Source organism: Oncorhynchus nerka, linkage group LG27 (genome assembly GCF_034236695.1).
Source record: "Oncorhynchus nerka isolate Pitt River linkage group LG27, Oner_Uvic_2.0, whole genome shotgun sequence".
NCBI classification, from domain to species: Eukaryota; Metazoa; Chordata; class Actinopteri; order Salmoniformes; family Salmonidae; genus Oncorhynchus; species Oncorhynchus nerka.
The window spans coordinates 88,877,900-88,901,099 of record NC_088422.1 but is presented as its reverse complement, the minus strand read 5'-3'; the positions used below and the strand labels follow the sequence as shown (position 1 = coordinate 88,901,099).

General features: G+C 46.5%; 1 protein-coding gene across 1 annotated transcript in view; it reads right to left on the bottom strand.

Annotated features, from left to right (window-relative positions):
• lrrk1 (leucine-rich repeat kinase 1) overlaps positions 1–23,200 on the bottom strand; it is a 183,119-nt gene that overhangs the window by 38,171 nt on the left and 121,748 nt on the right. Inside the window, exons 26-29 of the mRNA XM_065011179.1 lie at positions 18,982–19,151; positions 4,376–4,573; positions 3,916–4,055; positions 3,520–3,657 (exon numbers count right to left, since the gene is read on the bottom strand). Of these exons, the coding sequence (XP_064867251.1) occupies positions 3,520–3,657; positions 3,916–4,055; positions 4,376–4,573; positions 18,982–19,151 (646 nt within the window). The remainder of the gene's footprint in view (positions 1–3,519; positions 3,658–3,915; positions 4,056–4,375; positions 4,574–18,981; positions 19,152–23,200) is intronic.

The following is a 23,200-nucleotide window of genomic DNA, read 5'->3' as shown; positions in this document are numbered from 1 at the left end:
TATATGTATTTAAAAAAAAAATGTGAATCACATTTTTATTTGGCGTACCCCCGACAGCATTGCGCGTACCCCAGTTTGGGAATAACTAAATGATTGTCACGACTTCTTCCAAAGTGGGTTCCTCTCCTTGTTGGGGCAGTGTTCGGCGGTCGACACCGCCGGTCTTCTAGGCATCATCGATCTATTTTTCATGTTCCATTTGTTTTGTCTGGTTGTCGCACTCACCTGGTTTCAATTCCCTAATTACATGTTGTATATGTTCCCTCTGTTTCCCCCATGTCCTTGTCGGGAATTGTTTATTGTAAGTATGTGTGCTTATTTGTGACTAGTGTGATACGGGTTTTGTGCCCATGTATTTTTGTATGCCGGTAGTTAAGTACATTAAACGGCTCCAGCTTTTACCAAGTTCTGCTCTCCTGCGTTTGACTTCCATGCCATCAGTTACGCACCCCATGACAATGATATTCAGTACCGTTACCCTAAATGATACAGTCAGTAACATTACCCTAAATGATACAGTCAGTAGCGTTACCTAAATGATACAGTCAGTACCGTTACCCTAAATGATACAGTCAGTAGCGTTACCCTAAATGACACAGTCAGTAGCGTTACCTAAATGATACAGTCAGTACCGTTACCCTAAATGATACAGTCAGCAATATTACCCTAAATGATACAGTCAGTAGCGTTACCTAAATGATACAGTCAGTACCGTTACCCTAAATGATACAGTCAGTAGCGTTACCCTAAATGATACAGTCAGTAGCGTTACCCTAAATGATACAGTCAGCAATATTACCCTAACGATACAGTCAGTAATATTACAGTACCCTAAAGTAGTCATTAACATTACCCTAAATGTTAGTCATTAACATGACCCTAAATGTTTAACCTAAATTAAATGATACAGTCAGTCAGTAACGTTACCTAAATGATACAGTCTAAAGTAGTATTAACATTACCCTAAATGTTAGTCATTACCCTAAATGATACAGTCAGCAATATTACCCTAAATGATACAGTCAGTAGCGTTACCTAAATGATACAGTCAGTACCGTTACCCTAAATGATACAGTCAGTAGCGTTACCTAAATGATACAGTCAGTAGCGTTACCCTAAATGATACAGTCAGTAACATTACCCTAAATGATACAGTCAGCAATATTACCCTAAACGATACAGTCAGTAGTCAGTTACCTAAATGATACAGTCAGTAAATGTTAGTTACCCTAAATGATACAGTCAGTGATACAGTCATTAACATTGCCCTAATGATACAGTCATTAAATGATACAGTCAGTACCCTAAATGATAGTCAGTAACATTACCCTAAATGATACCCTAAATGATACAGTCAGTAGTCATATTACCTAAATGATAAGTCATTAACATTACCCTAAATGATACAGTCAGTAATATTACCCTAAACGATACAGTCAGTAATATTACCCTAAATGATACAGTCAGTAATATTACCCTAAACGATACAGTCAGTAATATTACCCTAAACGATACAGTCAGTAATATTACCCTAAACGATACAGTCAGTAATATTACCCTAAATGGTAGTCATTAACATTACCCTAAATGTTAGTCATTAACATTGCCCTAAATTATACAGTCAGTAATATTACTCTAAATGTTAGTCAGTAATATTACTCTAAATGATAGTCAGTAACATTACCCTAAATGTTAGTCAGTAATATTACCTTAAATGATAGTCAGTAACGTTACCCTAAATGATACAGTCAGTACCGTTACCCTACATGATGCAGTCAGTACCATTACCCTAAATGTTAGGCATTAACATTGCCCTAAATGATAGTCAGTAACATTACCCTAGATGTTAGCCATTAACATGACCCTAAATGTTAGTCATTAACATTACCCTAAATTATACAGTCAGTAACATTACCCTAAATGTTAGTCAGTAATATTACCTTAAATGATAGTCAGTAACGTTACCCTAAATGATACAGTCAGTACTGTTACTCTAAATGTTAGTCAGTAATATTACTCTAAATGATAGTCAGTAACATTACCCTAAATGTTAGTCAGTACTGTTACCCTAAATGATAGTAACATTACCCTAAATGATAGTCATTAACATTGCCCTAAATGATACAGTCATTAACATTGCCCTAAATGATACAGTCATTAACATTACCCTAAATGATAGTCAGTAACATTACCCTAAATGATAGTCATTAACATTACCCTAAATGATACAGTCAGTAGCGTTACCTAAAACATTACCCTAAATGATACAGTCAGTCGTTACCTAAATGAACAGTTAGCGTTACCTAAATGATACAGTCAGTAGTCTAAATGATAACAATATTACCCTAAATGATAGTCAGTCCTAAATGATAAGTCATTTACCCTAAATGATACAGTCAGTAACATGACCCTAAATGATACAGTCAGTAACATGACCCTAAATGATACAGTCAGTAACATTACCCTAATACAGTCAATAGCACTAGCCTAAATACAAGGAAATGTTGATCAGCACATTTACCACATACGGCAGGTAGCCTAGTGGTTAGAGCATTGGACTAGTAACTGAAAGGTTACAAGATCGAATCCCTGAGCTGAACAAGGCAGTTAACCCACTGTTCCTAAGCCGTCATTGAAAATAAGAATTTGTTCTTAACTGACTTGCCTAGTTAAATAAAGGTCAAATAAACAATATAAAAATACCACCACACAGACATAAATAGGTATACAGTTGTATGTTATACTAAAACAACAACCTATAGAACAAATAAAGACAGATTGTAGTCTCTATTGTAATATATGTATGTAGTTGACCCCAGGTGTAGGAGGCACAACTACCTTACATTTCACATTGACATTCTAGTTATTTAGCAGACGCTCTTAACCCTAATTTCTCCTGAAAGTCGCTCTGGATAAGTGCCTTGCTCAAGAGCACCTTGACAGATAATTCACCTAGTCAGCTCAGGTATTCGAACCAGCGACCTTTCGGTTACTGGCCCAATGCTCTTTTTAAATGTACCCCCTTTAAATGTACTCCCTTTTTCTCCCCAATTTCGTGGTATCCAATTGTTAGTAGTTACAGTCTTGTCTCATCGTTACAACTCCCGTACGGGCTCGGGAGAGACGAAGGTCGAAAGCCATGCTTTCTCCGAAACACAACCCAACCAAGCTGCACTGCTTCTTAACACAGCGCGCATCCAACCTGGAAGCCAGCCACACCAATGTGTCAGAGGAAACATGCCTGGCCCGCCACAGGAGTCGCTAGTGCGCGATGAGACAAGGATATCCCTACCGGCCAAACCCTCCCTAACCCGGACGACACTAGGCCAATTGTGCGTCGCCCCATGGACCTCCCGGTCGCGGCCGGCTGCGACAGAGCCTGGGCTCGAACCCAGAGTCTCTGGTGGCACAGCTAGCACTGCGATGCAGTACCTTAGACTGCACCACCCGGGAGGCCCCACTGGCCCAACGCTCTTAACCGCTAGGTTACCTGCCACCATAGACCTTCTTATCATCTACCTTCTCATCATAAACAATGCCTGGGCGTATCTCGGGGGCCTGGTAGCCCGGCGTGCCCTCCACACCCAGTGCCCCCTCGTGGAAGGACTGGCGCGAGATGCCGTAGTCTGACAGCTTGATATTCACCGGGTCACACACCTAGGATGAGACCAAGAAGGATTATACAAACATACAACACTATTGTTACTACTGGGTGAGCCAAAACACTTCTGGTTTTCATCCTCTCCTTCTCATCAGGGACTGATTCAGACCTGGGACACCAGGTGAGTGCATTTAACTACCAGGTAAAAACACAACAAACTGAAGTGTTTAGGCTTTCCAGGACTGGAATTGAACGGCCCAGACATAGTGGCTAGGGGTCGATTTGTAATTCTGCCCTTCATACTAATCACCTACCTCCAGGGACCACACCAGGATGTTGTCTGACTTGAGGTCACAGAAGATGATGTTCTTCCTGTGCAGGTAGGCCAGCCCCGCTGCAATCTGATAGGCTGCCTTGAAGGTGAGCATGTGACCCAGGGGCATGTACCTGGAGCCTGATGGGGAGGGGGGTGGAGTTAAAAGGGCAAGTTTTAAATGTTTTCATAACTTGTGTAGAGAAGATTCTCAGCATTAGGGACCTAACTAGCTGTGGATCGCTCTCTCTCTCGTCGTCTCTCTCCCTGTCTGCCTGTCTGGCGTGTCAGTCTGTCTCTCTCTCTCTCTCTCTCCCTGTCTGCCTGTCTGGCATGTCAGTCTGTCTCTCTCTCTCTCTCTCTCCCTGTCTGCCTGTCTGGCGTGTCAGTCTGTCTCTCTCTCTCTCTCCCTGTCTGCCTGTCTGGCGTGTCAGTCTGTCTCTCTTTCTACCTGTTCATACCTTTATGTCTGTCCTCCAGCACAATGTTGAGGCTGCCCAGGGGAGCCAGCTGCAGGGCGAAGCAGAGCGGGTGAATACTGATTCCCACCAGCAGCACGATGCACGGGTGCTGTAGGGAGTGGAGCATGCTGGTTTCCTGGCGGAACTCTGAGAAGCTCCGGCACGCGTCCATGGACTGAAAATGCTTCATCATGGTGTCTGGTGGAGGGACGGGAGGGTTGTGAGGAGAGGGGGTGGGGTCAGGAGAGGAGGTGGGGAGGGGGTGGGGTCAGGAGAGGAGAGGAGGGGGTGAGGAGAGGGGGTGGGGTCAGGAGAGAAGGAGGGTGGGGTGGGGTCAGGAGAGGAGAGGAGGGGGTGAGGAGAGGGGGTGGGGTCAGGAGAGAAGGAGGGGAGGGGGTGAGGAGAGGGGGTGGGGTTAGGAGATGAGGAGGGGAGGGGAGGGGGTGAGGAGAGGGGGTAGGGTCAGGAGGAGGGTGAGGTCAGGAGAGGAGGAGGAGAGGGGGTGGGGTCAGGAGAGGAGGAGGGGGTGAGGAGAGGGGGTGGGGTCAGGAGAGGAGGGGGTCAGGGAGAGGGGGTGTGGTCAGGAGAGGAGGGGGGTGAGGAGGGGGCAGTCAGGAGAGGAGGAGGGGAATGGGGTCAGGGGAGGAGAAGTGGAGTGAGGAGAGGGGAGGGGGTGGGGTCAGGAGAGGAGAGGAGGAGGGGAGTGGGGTGAGGAGAGGAGGTGGGGTCAGGAGAGGAGAAGGGGGGGTCAGGAGAGGAGAAGGGGTGTGTGGGTCAGGAAGGGAGGAGAGGAAAGATAAGTCACACATCAAATCACATTTTATTTGCCATATGCACCAAAATCTTACCAGCCCTTAACCAAAAATACAGTTTTAAGAAAAATAAGACTTAAGAAAATATTTACTAAATAAACTAAAGAAGAAAATGAAAGAGCAACAATAAAATAACAATAAGCAGGCTATATACAGGGGGTACTGGTATTGAGTCAGTGTGTGTGGGTACAAGTTAGTCGAGGTCATTGAGGTAATATGTACATGTAGGTAGGGGTAAAGTGACTATGTATAGATAATAAACGGTGAGTAACAGCAGCATTAAAAAAAGGGAGGGGGGGTCAATGCAAATAGTCTGGGTAGCCATTTGATAAGCTGTTCAGCAGTCTTATGGCTTGGGGGTAGAAATGTTAAGGAGCCTTTTGGTCCTAGACTTGGCGCTCCGGTACCGCTTGCCGTGTGGTAGCAGAGAGAACAGTCTATGACTTGGGTGTGGTAGCAGAGAGAACAGTCTATGACTTGGGTGTGGTAGCAGGGAGAACAGTCTATGACTTGGGTGTGGTAGCAGAGAGAACAGTCTATGACTTGGGTGTGGTAGCAGAGTGAACAGTCTATGACTTGGGTGTGGTAGCAGAGAGAACAGTCTATGACTTGGGTGTGGTCTATGACTTGGGTGTGGTAGCAGAGAGAACAGTCTATGACTTGGGTGTGGCAGCAGAGAGAACAGTCTATGACTTGGGTGTGGTAGCAGAGAGAACAGTCTATGACTTGAGTGTGGTAGCAGAGAGAACAGTCTATGACTTGGGTGTGGCAGCAGAGAGAACAGTCTATGACTTGGGTGTGGTAGCAGAGAGAACAGTCTATGACTTGGGTGTGGCAGCAGAGAGAACAGTCTATGACTTGGGTGTGGTAGCAGAGAGAACAGTCTATGACTTGGGTGTGGTAGCAGAGAGAACAGTCTATGACGGGTGGCTGGAGTCAAAACATGCATCAAAACATGAAGAGCCACTTTGAAACGTAAATGCTGCTTAAAATTATGATTGACAGATCGATTTGTAAAAGTATTCATATAGTCCCTCTGTGTGGCTCTAGATATGGGCAGAGCTTACAAAACCCCATGAAAACCATGGTTCCAGTTACCGGGGGCAGATATACACCCCTAGCCTTGTTAATGGGGCTGAGAGAGGGGCTGTTGTGGCCTCTAACAGGGAACATCTGGGATTGGTACATCCCTTTTTGGACAAAAATCTATGAAATATAACCATTGATTCATTACATTTACATTACATTTAAGTCATTTAGCAGACGCTCTTATCCAGAGCGACTTACAAATTGGTGCGTTCACCTTATGACATCCAGTGGAACAGCCACTTTACAATAGTGCATCTAAATCTTTTAAGGGGGGTGAGAAGGATTACTTTATCCTATCCTAGGTATTCCTTAAAGAGGTGGGGTTTCAGGTGTCTCCGGAAGGTGGTGATTGACTCCGCTGTCCTGGCGTCGTGAGGGAGTTTGTTCCACCATTGTCATTCTTGAGGAATGTAACTTATAACATGAGTGGTTATATTTCTCCAGACCCATTCCTCAGCTGTTTACCAAATAATAGATAGATGTGTGTGTGTGTGTATATATATGTATGTTGACATGTGTGTGTGTTGACACGTGTGTGTTAATGGTTTTGGTTACAGGTGCCTGCTGTGCCAGGGTCCCTCTCTCTTTCCATAAAGGCTAATGAGAAGTATTAGGTTTCTGGTTTCGACAACGCTGTACTCAACCTCCACACCAGGGGTTGGAAACTAGATTCAGCAACAGGACGATTTTTGTCAGAGCGAATGGTTGGGAGGACGGAAAATAATCATAAGAATTTGAACACAGCAAACGGACCACAACTAAGCCCAAATGTATATATATATTTTTTTTACATGTCTCTTTTTAATTTGTGGGAATACTTGTGAACAGATTGCCAAAATATATATATATATATATATTTTTGTTTGTTTGTTGAATTCCTGGTGATTTTACAGATTTAAATCAGTTTGCTGGCCAGTTTTGACCAGTTTTGGCCGGTTTTTGGCCTGTTGACCCCTGCTCAACACCGGCCTACATACAGCATAGCAGACCCCTGGTTCACGCCCAGCTCGGGGCAGACAGGAAGATATACTGTTACATATACAGTGTGATGTCTGTATGGCTTTTGACCACTTGCTGCAAAGCAAATTGCTCTTTGGAGGCTAATAAACTCTTTTTACCACTACAGTGCAGAATGTCCAACCTGGTCTAGAGTCACTGGACTGGAACAATAGAGTTTGACCCCTTGGTCCAATCAGATCAGCAGGGTTATTTCAGATCACCTTCGGGATTGACCTCAGAAAGTGGGGATGGACAGAGAGAGAGAGGGATAAAAGAGAGAGAGGGAGAAGGAGAAAAGAAAGAGAGAGAGAGAGAGAGAGAGAGAGCGAGGGAGAGTGAGCAAGAGGGGGAGAAAAGAGAGAGAGAGAGAGAGAGAGAGAGAGAGCGAGGAGAGTGAGCAAGAGGGGGAGAAAAGAGAGAGAGAGAGAGAGAGAGAAAAGAGAGAGAACGAGGGAGGGCTAGAGAAAAAAAAGAAGAGGAATGGGAAAGACAGAAAAGAGAGGGAGAGGGCTGGAAGCGAGAGAGATGGTGGTAGGAGAGAGAGAGAGGACTGGGGAGATGGATGGTCTATTTTCCCAGTGTGGTAGCAGGGTAATGCTGACTTTATTCCTGCAGTATATCACTGTTCTGTCACATCAGACAGAGGTTAAAGGATAACGTTTGCCCAACGTCCTCTCCATCAGAGAAAGGAAAGGATAACGTTTGGATAATGTTGTTTGGAATTACATGTAGATAATGGTCTCTGGAAACATGGGATATACTAGTGTGTACTCTACTCTCCAGTCACGTTTGTGCTAAACTGCACAAATCTCCCCTCTGTAACGCCTGTATGAACACAGGATATACCCACACACACCTCAATAGGCTGCTATTTCAACATGGTTGTGTGTATGGCTGGAGGTTCAGCATTGTCATTTTAGAAAATGTCTGCCTTAAGTGTGGAATGAGAAGTGTTTCACAATGTAAACAAAGTGATGTATATACAAAAAAATAAATGCATTCTGATACATAATTGCATTCTTATGGTGCAGCCTTCCTATTTTTCAACCAAAGCTGGTCTGTCTTTTGTTGTCAAATTGGAAGGCTGCACCCTGGTTGGTAAAGGCTGCCATTTCCTGGTTGGTAAAAACCTACATTGGTTGCTTAATTTCAGTTTATGTACCATCTAAACCGCTGCGAAATGTCTTTTCAATAACAATACATAGTATTTTCAGCTGTTTGAAGCTTGTGGACAGAACTGAAAGTAAGAGACTCAAAAGCAAGTCTCCACTGAGGTTGCGAGGGAGGGGGGAGAGTTGTTTGAATTCATGCTGCGTTGTTGCAATTCGCCTTGCTTCCTTAAGGGGGCTTCATTTTAGATGATGCCCCTTTATCTCATATCTTATGATCTCTTCTTACCAAGGGAATGGCTGTATTATCTGCTGGCACTTTGTGGCTTAGATCTAAGCTGCTTGGTGACACATTGTGACAAATCCAATTATAAGAAGCATTATTGAGGATCAGATAGCATCACCATCTATCACCCTGCTGAGTGAACCCCTCATCTAGCCTTTATGAGTGAACCCCTCGTCTGGCCTTTAGGAGGCCTTTATGAGTGAACCCCTTGTCTGCCCTTTAGGAGGCCTTTATGAGTGAACCCCTCGTCTAGCCTTTAGGAGGCCTTTATGAGTGAACCCCTCGTCTGGCCTTTAGGAGGCCTTTATGAGTGAACCCCTCGTCTGGCCTTTAGGAGGCCTTTATGAGTGAACCCCTCGTCTGGCCTTTAGGAGGCCTTTATGAGTGAACCCCTCGCCTGGCCTTTATGAGGCCTTTATGAGTGAACCCTCATCTGGCCTTTAGGAGGCCTTTATGAGTGAACCCCTCGTCTGGCCTTTAGGAGGCCTTTATGAGTGAACCCCTCGTCTGGCCTTTAGGAGGCCTTTATGAGTGAACCCCTCGTCTGGCCTTTATGAGGCCTTTACGAGTGAACCCCTCATCTGGCCTTTATGAGTGAACCCCTCGTCTAGCCTTTAGGAGGCCTTTATGAGTGAACCCCTCGTCTGGCCTTTAGGAGGCCTTTATGAGTGAACCCCTCGTCTAGCCTTTAGGAGGCCTTTATGAGTGAACCCCCCTGGCCTTTAGGAGGCCTTCTGAGTGCGTCTGGCCTTTAGGAGGCCTTTATGAGTGAACCCCTCGTCTGGCCTTTAGGAGGCCTTTAGGAGTGAACCCCTCGTCTAGCCTTTAGGAGGCCTTTATGAGTGAACCCCTCGTCTGGTCTTTATGAGTGAACCCCTCGCCTGGCCTTTATGAGGCCTTTATGAGTGAACCACTCGTCTGGCCTTTAGGAGGCCTTTATGAGTGAACCCCTCGTCTGGCCTTTATGAGGCCTTTATGAGTGAACCCCTCGTCTGGCCTTTATGAGGCCTTTATGAGTGAACCCCTCGTCTGGCCTTTATGAGTGAACCCCTCGTCTGGCCTTTATGAGTGAACCCCTCGCCTGGCCTTTATGAGGCCTTTATGAGTGAACCCCTCGTCTAGCCTTTATGAGTGAACCCCTCGTCTGGCCTTTATGAGGCCTTTATGAGTGAACCCCTCGTCAGGCCTTTAGGAGGCCTTTATGAGTGAACCCCTCGTCTGGCCTTTAGGAGACCTTTATGAGTGAACCCCTCGTCTGGCCTTTAGGAGGCCTTTATGAGTGAACCCCTCGTCTAGCCTTTATGAGTGAACCCCTCGTCTAGCCTTTAGGAGGCCTTTATGAGTGAACCCCTCGTCTGGCCTTTATGAGTGAACCCCTCGTGTGGCCTTTATGAGTGAACCCCTCGTCTGGCCTTTATGAGTGAACCCCTCGTCTAGGCTTTATGAGTGAACCCCTCGTCTAGCCTTTAGGAGGCCTTTATGAGTGAACCCCTCGTCTGGCCTTTAGGAGGCCTTTATGAGTGAACCCCTCGTCTGGCCTTTAGGAGGCCTTTATGAGTGAACCCCTCGTCTAGCCTTTATGAGTGAACCTCTCGTCTAGTCTTTAGGAGGCCTTTATGAGTGAACCCCTCGTCTGGCCTTTAGGAGGCCTTTATGAGTGAACCCCTCGTCTGGCCTTTAGGATTTCTTTATGAGTGAACCCCTCGTCTAGCCTTTATGAGTGAACCTCTCGTCTAGCCTTTAGGAGGCCTTTATTAGTGAACCCCTCGTCTGGCCTTTAGGAGGCCTTTATGAGTGAACCCCTCGTCTGGCCTTTAGGAGGCCTTTATGAGTGAACCCCTCGTCTGGCCTTTAGGAGGCCTTTATGAGTGAACCCCTCGTCTGGCCTTTAGGAGGCCTTTATGAGTGAACCCCTCGTCTAGCCTTTAGGAGGCCTTTATGAGTGAACCCCTCGTCTGGCCTTTATGAGGCCTTTATGAGTGAATCCCTCGCCTGGCCTTTATGAGGCCTTTATGAGTGAACCCCTCGTCTGGCCTTTAGGAGGCCTTTATGAGTGAACCCCTCGTCTGGCCTTTAGGAGGCCTTTATGAGTGAACCCCTCGTCTGGCCTTTAGGAGGCCTTTATGAGTGAACCCCTCGTCTGGCCTTTATGAGGCCTTTATGAGTGAACCCCTCATCTGGCCTTTATGAGTGAACCCCTCGTCTAGCCTTTAGGAGGCCTTTATGAGTGAACCTCTCGTCTGGCCTTTAGGAGGCCTTTATGAGTGAACCCTTGCCACAAAGCCCGTTTTAACATTGGCAGCACCCTTATATCCTTCCTGTTTGGCCCTGTCCGGGGGTGTCCTCGGATGGGGCCACAGTGTCTCCTGACCCCTCCGGTCTCAGCCTCCAGTATTTATGCTGCAGTAGTTTATGTGTCGGGGGGCTGGGGTCAGTTTGTTATATCTGGAGTACTTCTCCTGTCCTATTCGGTGTCCTGTGTGAATCTAAGTGTGCATTCTCTAATTCTCTCCTTCTCTCTTTCTTTCTCTCTCTCGGAGGACCTGAGCCCTAGGACCATGCCCCAGGACTACCTGACATGATATGATGACTCCTTGCTGTCCCCAGTCCACCTGGCCATGCTGCTGTTCCAGTTTCAACTGACCTGAGCCCTAGGACCAAGCCCCAGGACTACCTGACATGATGACTCCTTGCTGTCCCCAGTCCACCTGGCCCTGTTCCAGACATAGGACCAAGCCCCAGGACTACCTGACATGATGACTCCTTGCTGTCCCCAGTCCACCTGGCCATGCTGCTGCTCCAGTTTCAGACCTGAGCCCTAGGACCAAGCCCCAGGACACCTGACATGTGCTGCTGCAGTCCACCTGACTGTGCTGCTGCTCCAGTTTCAACTCTTCTGCCTTATTATTATTCGACCATGCTGGTCATTTATGAACATTTGAACATCTTGGCCATGTTCTGTTATAATCTCCACCCGGCACAGCCAGAAGAGGACTGGCCACCCCACATAGCCTGGTTCCTCTCTAGGTTTCTTCCTAGGTTTTGGCCTTTCTAGGGAGTTTTTCTACACCTGCACCGTGCTTCTACACCTGCATTGCTTGCTGTTTGGGGTTTTAGGCTGGGTTTCTGTACAGCACTTTGAGATATCAGCTGATGTACGAAGGGCTATATAAATACATTTTATTTTATTTTATTTATGGGTTTCACCATTTTAAAGTAGTCAACTGGATTGTAGAATTCTATCCTGGTCTGCAAGAGGGATCAGCCAATTAATTATAGGCTACTCCTGACCTGAGCAAACAGTCCAACACTGTAGGTGACAACCCTGGCTTTATACCTGCTCAGACTATACACAGTCCAACACTGTAGGTGACAACCCTGGCTTTATACCTGCTCAGACTATACACAGTCCAGCACTGTAGGTGACAACCCTGGCTTTATACCTGCTCAGACTATACACAGTCCAGCACAGTAGGTGACAACCCTGGCTTTATACCTGCTCAGACTATACACAGTCCAGCACAGAAGGTGACAACCCTGGCTTTATACCTGCTCAGACTATACACAGTCCAGCACTGTAGGTGACAACCCTGGCTTTATACCTGCTCAGACTATACACAGTCCAGCACAGTAGGTGACAACCCTGGCTTTATACCTGCTCAGACTATACACAGTCCAGCACTGTAGGTGACAACCCTGGCTTTATACCTGCTCAGACTATACACAGTACAGCACAGTAGGTGACAACCCTGGCTTTATACCTGCTCAGACTATACACAGTACAGCACAGTAGGTGACAACCCTGGCTTTATACTTGCTCAGACTATACACAGTCCAGCACTGTAGGTGACAACCCTGGCTTTATACCTGCTCAGACTATACACAGTCCAGCACTGTAGGTGACAACCCTGGCTTTATACCTGCTCAGACTATACACAGTACAGCACTGTAGGTGACAACCCTGGCTTTATACCTGCTCAGACTATACACAGTACAGCACTGTAGGTGACAACCCTGGCTTTATACCTGCTCAGACTATACACAGTACAGCACAGTAGGTGACAACCCTGGCTTTATACCTGCTCAGACTATACACAGTCCAGCACCGTAGGTGACAACCCTGGCTTTATACCTGCTCAGACTATACACAGTCCAGCACCGTAGGTGACAACCCTGGCTTTATACCTGCTCAGACTATACACAGTCCAGCACTGTAGGTGACAACCCTGGCTTTATACCTGCTCAGACTATACACAGTACAGCACTGTAGGTGACAACCCTGGCTTTATACCTGCTCAGACTATACACAGTACAGCACTGTAGGTGACAACCCTGGCTTTATACCTGCTCAGACTATACACAGTCCAGCACTGTAGGTGACAACCCTGGCTTTATACCTGCTCAGACTATACACAGTCCAGCACTGTAGGTGACAACCCTGGCTTTATACCTGCTCAGACTATACACAGTCCAGCACTGTAGGTGACAACCCTGGCTTTATACCTGCTCAGACTATACACAGTCCAGCACAGTAGGTGACAACCCTGGCTATATACCTACTCAGACTATACACAGTCCAGCACTGTAGGTGACAACACTGGCTTTATACCTGCTCAGACTATACACAGTCCAGCACTGTAGGTGACAACCCTGGCTTTATACCTGCTCAGACTATACACAGTACAGCACTGTAGGTGACAACCCTGGCTTTATACCTGCTCAGACTATACACAGTCCAGCACTGTAGGTGACAACCCTGGCTTTATACCTGCTCAGACTATACACAGTCCAGCACAGTAGGTGACAACCCTGGCTTTATACCTGCTCAGACTATACACAGTCCAGCACTGTAGGTGACAACCCTGGCTTTATACCTGCTCAGACTATACACAGTCCAGCACTGTAGGTGACAACCCTGGCTTTATACCTGCTCAGACTATACACAGTCCAGCACTGTAGGTGACAACCCTGGCTTTATACCTGCTCAGACTATACACAGTCCAGCACAGTAGGTGACAACTCTGGCTTTATACCTGCTCAGACTATACACAGTCCAGCACTGTAGGTGACAACCCTGGCTTTATACCTGCTCAGACTATACACAGTCCAGCACAGTAGGTGACAACCCTGGCTTTATACCTGCTCAGACTATACACAGTCCAGCACTGTAGGTGACAACCCTGGCTTTATACCTGCTCAGACTATACACAGTCCAGCACTGTAGATGACAACCCTGGCTTTATACCTGCTCAGACTATACACAGTCCAGCACAGTAGGTGACAACCCTGGCTATATACCTACTCAGACTATACACAGTCCAGCACTGTAGGTGACAACCCTGGCTTTATACCTGCTCAGACTATACACAGTCCAGCACTGTAGGTGACAACCCTGGCTTTATACCTGCTCAGACTATACACAGTACAGCACTGTAGGTGACAACCCTGGCTTTATACCTGCTCAGACTATACACAGTCCAGCACTGTAGGTGACAACCCTGGCTTTATACCTGCTCAGACTATACACAGTCCAGCACAGTAGGTGACAACCCTGGCTTTATACCTGCTCAGACTATACACAGTCCAGCACTGTAGGTGACAACCCTGGCTTTATACCTGCTCAGACTATACACAGTCCAGCACTGTAGGTGACAACCCTGGCTTTATACCTGCTCAGACTATACACAGTCCAGCACTGTAGGTGACAACCCTGGCTTTATACCTGCTCAGAACAGACTATACACAGTCCAGCACAGTAGGTGACAACCCTGGCTTTATACCTGCTCAGACTATACACAGTCCAGCACAGTAGGTGACAACCCTGGCTTTATCCAAACAACCTGCTCAGACTGATAGTTCCCGCTCACAGTCCAGCACAGCTCTATGGTGGGGGCTGTTGATTGAACCTCTTTTGACCGTAATCCCTTGACTGATACAACCAGAACGTAATTCAATTGTAAACAATAGGGAAATAAAAGTGATTATCGAGCATCTCCTGTCCCTGGGACATTAAACCATTTGTCCTCGATCACATCGATTGTATCTCTCTCACACACACACACACACACACACGTAAATGGACTGACATTTTACAAACAAAATGTGCTGACTGGCCGAACACAGAAACGAGGAGTCAGCATTGTCTTATTCCATGGAGCAGGATGTTGTGAGTAACAGTTAGGAGTCCCTGGTGATGTCACCCTATCACAGATCTCCATTGGCTATGAACTCAACACAATTCCCCCTAAACATGGAGACAGACGAGAGCTGGAGCTGCAACCAGCTGGGAGGATGATACAATACATTGGGTTACTGTTATGTGGCAACAAGTGATAAGCAAAATGATTTTCCTAACAGAAGAAGTGTAAGCGTCCTCAGTGTTGCCAGACGTGGTTGATCAATTGCTGTTTTCCTAACAGAGAAAGTCTGCAACCTTTCAGAGTGTTGCCAACGTGAGGCCGAGGAGTTTATGTAATGTCACAGTTTAGATAACGTGTCCACACAACCCAAGCAATCCTAATATTCTGATAAATGAGTCCCATTGTGTCAATCGTGAGCAGCAAAATGTATTACAGAAATCTTCTGGTGGGCAATTATTTTCAATAATTTCAGTATTTAATAAACGTTCAGTAGCTTTAGCAGACAATCAAATCCTTGTTAAAGTTTGTATGCGCTTTTCATAAGCACAAAAAAAGTCATAAAAACCTTAAATCCATGGTATATTGATACAGCAGGGCCAATGAGGGTAGACAATAAGCATGATAATGTCAGTACAAGTACAAGATACACTCACAATGTGAGAGAAAAGGCTGTCTAAGGGACAAGAAGACAAGAGAAGGGGAAAGAAAAGATGAGATAGAAGAGAGAGAAAGAGATGATTCAGCCTCTGCTATGGACAAGGCAGAGAGGAACGAAAGGAGACAGGAGAAAAGGGATGAGAGGAGTGAGGAGAAGAGTGAGGAGAAGAGTGAGGAGAAGAGTGAGGAGAAGAGTGAGGAGGGGAGGGGAGGGGAGGGAGGAGAGAAGAGGCAGGAGAGGAGGCAGGATGTGAAGGAGGAGAGGAGGGAGGAGAGAAGGCAGGAGGGGAGGGAGGAGAGGAGGCAGGAGAGGAGTGAGGAGGGGAGGGAAGAGAGGAGGGAGGAGAGGAGGCAGGAGGGGAGGGGGAGAGGAGGGAGGAGAGGAGGCAGGAGGGGGGGGGGAGAGGAGGGAGGAGAGGAGGCAGGAGGGTAGCGAGGAGAAGAGGGAGGAGAGGAGGGAGGATAAGAATGAGGAGGAGAAAGGAGGGGAGTGAGGAGAGGAGGCAGGAGGGAAGGGAGGAGAGGAGGGAGAAGAAGAGGGAGGAGAAGAGGGAGGAGAGGATTGAGGAGAGGAGTGAGGAGAGGAGGAGGAAAGGAGGGAGGAGAGGAGGGAGGAGAGCAGCACCAGGTGATGATGATGATGATCTCTTATCCTGAAGAGAGAGGGGGTGTCCCAAATGGAACCCTAGTACCTTTACAGTGCACTAGGTCAGACCAGGGCCCATAGGGATCTGAATAGGGAGTCATTTGGGACACACACAGACCGTCCTTATCACAGCCTGGGGAGATATAAAAGACAAGAGCAGAAATGAGATGGGAAGAGAAAAGGACAGGGGATGAGAGGGATGAACAGATGGGAAGAGAAGATCATGAGGAATCCTCAGAGCCTGCAGAGAGAAAGTTTTTATCACTGTCAGGGATACAGAGAAGACAGAAGGAAACAAAGAGAGGAGACAGAAGATGAAGAGGTGATGGAAGAGAGAGCAGGAAGGCATAAAAAGAGGGGAGGAGAGAAGAGAGAGGGGAGAAGAGAGAGGGGAGGTGAGAGCGGGGAGAGAGAGAGAGGAGAAGAGAGAGGAGAAGAGAGGGGAGAAGAGAGGGGAGGAAGAGAGGGGAGAAGAGAGGGGAGAAGAGGGGGGAGAGAGAGGAGGGGGAGAAGAGAGGGGGAGAAGAGAGAGGAGAAGAGAGGGGAGAAGAGAGGGGAGGAGAGAGGGGGAGGAGAGAGGGGGAGAAGAGAGGGGAGAAGAGAGGGGGAGAAGAGAGGGGAGAGAGAGAGGGGAGAAGAGAGGGGAGAAGAGAGGGGAGAAGAGAGGGGAGGAGAGAGGGGGAGAAGAGAGGGGAGGAGAATAGAGGGGAGAAGAGAGGGGAGGAGAGAGGGGGGAGAAGAGAGGGTAGGTGAGAGCGGGGAGAAGAGAGGGTAGGTGAGAGCGGGGAGAAGAGAGGGTAGGTGAGAGCGGGAGAAGAGAGGGTAGGTGAGAGCGGGGAGAAGAGAGGGGAGGAGAATAGAGGGGAGAAGAGAGGGGAGGAGAGAGCGGGGAGAAGAGAGGGGAGGAGAATAGAGGGGAGGAGAGAGGGGGAGAAGAGAGGGGAGGTGAGAGCGGGAAGAAGAGAGAGGGGAGGAGAGAGGGGAGGTGAGAAGAGAGAGGGGAGAAGAGAGGGGAGGTGAGAAGAGAGAGGGGAGGAGAGAGGGGAGGTGAGAGGGGAGGTGAGAGGGGAGGTGAGAGGGGAGGTGAGAGGGGAGGTGAGAGGGGAGGTGAGAGCGAGGAGAAGAGAGAGGGGAGAAGAGAGAGGGGAGAAGAGAGAGGGGAGGAGAGAGAGGGGAGGTGAGAAGAGAGAGGGGAGGAGAGAGGGGAGGTGAGAGCGAGGAGAAGAGAGAGGGGAGAAGAGAGAGGGGAGGGAGAAGAGAGAGGGAGAAGAGAGAGGGAGAAGAGGGGAGGTGAGAGGGGAGGAGAGAGGGGAGGTGAGAGGGGAGGTGAGAGGGGAGGTGAGAGCGAGGAGAAGAGAGAGGGGAGAAGAGAGAGGGGATAGGAGAGAGGGGAGGAGAGAGAGGGAAGAGAGAGAAGAGAGAGAAGAGAGAGGAGAACAGTGTCAGGATGAGAAAATAGATATCAGGATTGAGAGCTGCAATATCGTTCCATGAACAAGGCCCTTAAAGAGAGAGACGATAACTCAAGGATATCCACCCACACACACACACACACACACACACTACACTACACTACACTACAGTTCCATTTGTTCAAAGCTGGCTTAGAGCCAGTGGTAGCGTGGGTGATAGTAGGTATACACTACATGGCCAAAACTATGTGGACACCACTTCACACCCATTGCTGACCGGTGTATAAAATCGAGCACACAGCCATGCAATCACCATAGACAAACATTGGCAGTATAATGGCCTGTACTGATGAGCTCAGTGACTTTCAACGTGGCACCGTCATAGGATGCCATCTTTCCAACAAGTCAGTTGATCAAATTTCTGCCCTGTTAGAGTTGCCCTGGTCAACTGTAAGTGCTGTTGTTGTGAAGTGGAAACATCTAGGAGCAACAATGGTTCAGGCGTGAAGTGGTAGACCACACAAGCTCACAGAACAGGACCACCGAGCGCTGAAGCGCGTAGGAAGTAAAAATGGTCTGTCCTCGGTTGCAACACTCACTACCGAGGACCAAACTGCCTCTGGAAGCAACATCAGCACAATAACTGTTCGTCGGGAGCTTCATGGAATGGGTTTCCATGGCCGAGCGGCCGCACACAAACCTAAGATCACCATGCGCAATGCCAAGCGTTGGCTGGAGAGGAGTAAAGCTCACCGCCATTGGACTCTGGAGCTGTGGAAACGCGTTCTCTGGAGTAATGAATCACGCTTCACCATCTGACAATCTGACGGATGAATATGGGTTTGGCGGATGCCAGGAGAATGCATAGTGCCTGTTTTTCATGGTTCGGGCCCCTTAGTTCCAGTGAAGGGAAATCATAACGCTACAGCATACAATGACATTCTAATCTAGATGATTCTGTGCTTCCAACTTTGTGGCAACAGTCTGGGGAAGGCCATTTCCTGTTCCAGCATGACCCTGTCCTCAACCCCATCGAACACCTGTGGAATGAATTGGAACGCCGACTTCAAGCCAGGCCTAATCACGCAACATCAGCGCCTGACCTCACTAATGCTTGTGTCTGAATGGAAGCATGTACCTGCAGCAATGTTCCAATATCTAGTGAACAGCCTTCCTAGAAGAGTGGTGTTAGAGCAGAAAAGGGGAGACCAACTCCATATTAATACCCATGATTTTAGAATGAGATGTTTGACAAGCAGCTGTCCACATACTTTTGGCCATGAAGTGCATCTTAGATCATAGAAGAACTGATCCTTTCTACAATGTCCACCTACCTGCAAGTTACTTCTTTATTTTCTATTGTAAAACCTTTAACGGTATGCAAATATACCTGTGTGTGTGTGTTCACTGTTTACACGTGTGTGTGACTCCAAGGGAATGTGTGTATGTGTGTTACCTGTACCACTGCTGATGGTCTGCTGCCTGCACTTCTTGAAGTGAAAGCGTTTGATGGCGACTGGTTGGCCACGGTAACAGGCTCTATAGATGATAGTTCCACTGCCCCCCTGGCCCAGAATATCACTCTCCTCCTCACTACACTCCAACTGGGCCTTCTCTAGGAACAACCTACACACACACACACACACACACAGTATTATGTTATGCATATCACACACACAAACATTATAGACACACTCCAACTGGGCCTTCTCTAGGAACAACCTACACACACACATACAGTATTATGTTATGCATATCACACACACACACACATTATAAACACACTCCAACTGGGCCTTCTCTAGGAACAACCTGCACACACACACACACACACACACACACACAGTATTATGTTATGCATATCACACACACAAACATTATAAACACACTCCAACTGGGCCTTCTCTAGGAACAACCACACACACACACACACACACACACACACACACACAGTATTATGTTATGCATATCACACACACAAACATTATAAACACACTACAACTGGGCCTTCTCTAGGAACAACCTGCACACACACACACACACACTATTATGTTATCCATATCACACACATAAACATTATAAACACACTACAACTGGGCCTTCTACAGAAACAACCAATATAACACAAAAACACCATACAGTACATGATACTATGTATACCTCATAGAGTACAGAATACAACATAGAGTACATGGTACTATGTATACATAGAAAACTATGTATACCATACAGTACATGATACTATGTATACCTCATAGAGTACATGATACTATGTATACCTCATAGAGTACATGATACTATGTATACCTCATAGAGTACATGATACTATGTATACCTCATAGAGTACATGGTACTATGTATACCCCATACAGTACATGATACTATGTATACCTCATAGAGTACATGATACTATGTATACCCAGAGTACATGATACATAGAGTACATGATACTATGTATACCTCATAGAGTACATGATACTATGTATACCTCAGAGTACATGATATGTATACCTCATAGAGTACCTCAGAGTACATGATACTATGTATACCTCATAGAGTACATGTATACATGATACTATAGAGTACATGATACTATGTATACCTCAGAGTACATGATACTATGTATACCTCAGAGTACATGATACTATGTATACCCCATACAGTACATGATACTATGTATACCTCATAGAGTACATGATACTATGTATACCTCAGAGTACATGATACTATGTATACCTCATAGAGTACATGATACTATGTATACCTCATAGAGTACATGATACTATGTATACCTCATAGAGTACATGATACTATGTATACCTCAGAGTACATGATACTATGTAGAGTACATGATACTATGTATACCTCAGAGTACATGATACTATGTATACCTCATAGAGTACATGATACTATGTATACCCCATACAGTACACACAAAGCCTCACTATCCATCACTAATGTAATCACCATCTTTTAGCATTTATTTTTATTTAACTACATTAGGCATGTCAGTTCAGAACACATTTTTATCAACAATGACGGCCTACCAACAGGCAAAAGGCCTCCTGCGGGGAAGGGAGCTGGGATTACAAATAAAAATATAGCACAAAACACACATCACGACACCACAACACTACATAAAGAGAGACCTAAGACAACAAAATTGCACAGCAGAAACACATGACAACACAGCATGGTAGCAACGCAACATGACAACAACATGGTAGCAACACAACATGGCAGCAACATGGTAGTAGTACAACATGGTAGCAGCACAAAACATAGTACAAAAATTTTAGGGCACAGACAACAGCACAAAGGGCAAGAAGGTAGAGACAACAATACATCACGCGAAGCAGCCACAACTGTCAGTAAGAGTGTTCATGATTGTATCTTTGAATGAAGAGATGGAGATAAAACTGTCCAGTTTGAGTGTTTGTTGCAGCTCGTTCCAGTCACTAGCTGCAGCGAACTGAAAAGAGGAGCAACCCAGGGATGTGTATGCTTTGGGGACCTTTAACAGAATGTGGCTGGTAGAACGGGTGTTGTATGTGGAGGATGAGGGCTGCAGTAGATATCTCAGATAGGGGGGAGTGAGACCTAAGAGGATTTTATAAATAAGCATCAACCAGTGGGTCGGACGGATTTACAGAGATGACCAGTTTACAGTTGAGTATAGAGTGCAGTGATGTGTCCTATAAGGAGCATTGGTGGCAAATCTGATGGCCGAATGGTAAAGAACATCTAGCCGCTCGAGAGCACCCTTATCTGCCGATCTATAAATTATGTCTCCGTAATCTAGCATGGATAGGAAGGTCATCTGAATCAGGGTTAGTTTGGCAGCTAAGGTGAAAGAGGAGCGATTACGATAGAGGAAACCAAGTCTAGATTTAACCTTATCCTGCAGCTTTGATATGTGCTGAGAGAAGGACAGTGTACTGTCTAGCCATACTCCCAAGTACTTGTATGAGCTGACTACCTCAAGTTCTAAACCCTCAGAGTTAATAATAACACCTGTGGGAAGAGGGGCATTCTTCTTACCAAACCACATGACCTTTGTTTTGGAGGTGTTCAGAACAAGGTTAAGGGCAGAGAAAGCTTGTTGGACACTAAGAAAGCTTTGTTGTAGAGCGTTTAACACAAAATCCGGGGAGGCGCCAACTGAGTATAAGACTGTATCATCTGCATATAAATGGATGAGAGAGCTTCTTACGGCCTGAACTATATTGTTGATGTAAATTGAGAAGAGCGTGGGGCCTAGAATCGAGCCTTGGGGTACTCCCTTGTGTTCTGCCAGTCACATTCTGTTAAAGGTCCCCAAAGCACACACATCCCTGGGTCGCTCCTCTTTAAATAAAGGTTAAATAAATAAATAAACTCCCTTGGTGACAGGCAGTGGCTGAGACAGCAGATGTTCTGACTTTATACACTGCACTCTTTGAGAGAGGTAGTTAGCAAACCAGGCCAAAGACTCCTCAGAGACATAATTTATGACCTTTAAGGATGCAGTGACACATCCATAACCTGAGCGGAAACCTGAATGCATACCAGAGAGAATACTATAGACATCAATGAAGCCAGTCAGTTTCCAACACTTTTGATACACAGGGCAAAATAGAAATTGACCTAGAACAGTTAGGATCAGCTTGATCTCCCCTTTAAATAAAGGACGCACCGTGGCTGCCTTCCAAGCACTGGGAACCTCCTCCGAGAGGAGAGACAGGTTAAAAGGTCAGAGATAGGCTTGGCGAAGATAGGGGCTGCAACCATAAAGATGAAAGGATCAAGTTTAAGGAGCTCCCTTAGCACCTCAGACTCAGTGACCGACTGCAGGGAGAAACTTTGTAGCAGGGCAGGGGAAAAGAGGGAGGAGCATTGGGACTAGTTGCATTTGAAAGGGTAGGAGATGAGGAAATGTTGGACGGGCAAGGAGGCATGGCTGTGTCAAATATGAATCCTGACTTAATGAAGTGGTGATTAAAGAGCTCAGCCATGTGCTTCTTGTCAGTAACAAACACATCAACATTAAGGGACATGGGCAGCTGTGAGGAGGAGGGTTTATTCTCCAGGTCTTTAACTGTTTTCGACAACCTCTTGGGATTAGACCCACAGAGAGAGAACTGCTCCTTAAAGTAACTAACTTTGGTCTTCTGGATAGCCTGAGTGCACTTATTTCTCATTTGCCTGAACAAGAACCAGTCAGCCTGAGTATGTGTGTGCAGAGCCTTTCGCCAAATTCAATTCTTGTGGTGGAATAACTCCAGATCACGGTCGAACCAGGGGCCGAACCTGTTTTTAATTCTCATTTTCTTTATGTGGGCGTGTTTGTTAACAATACTAGTGAAAATATCCAAAAAGAAGGAAGGCTTGCTCATTAAATGTTTTCAACATGCTACCTCCCTAATCACAACCTCAACTCTACCTGCACCATACATTACTACAGCTTCCTCCCTGATCCCAACCTCAACTCTACCTGCCCCATACATTACTACAGCTACCTCCCTGATCCCAACCTCAACTCTACCTGCACCATACATTACTACAGCTAGCTCCCTGATCCCAACCTCAACTCTACCTGCACCATACATTACTACAGCTACCTCCCTGATCCCAACCTCAACTCTACCTGCACCATACATTACTACAGCTAGCTCCCTGATCCCAACCTCAACTCT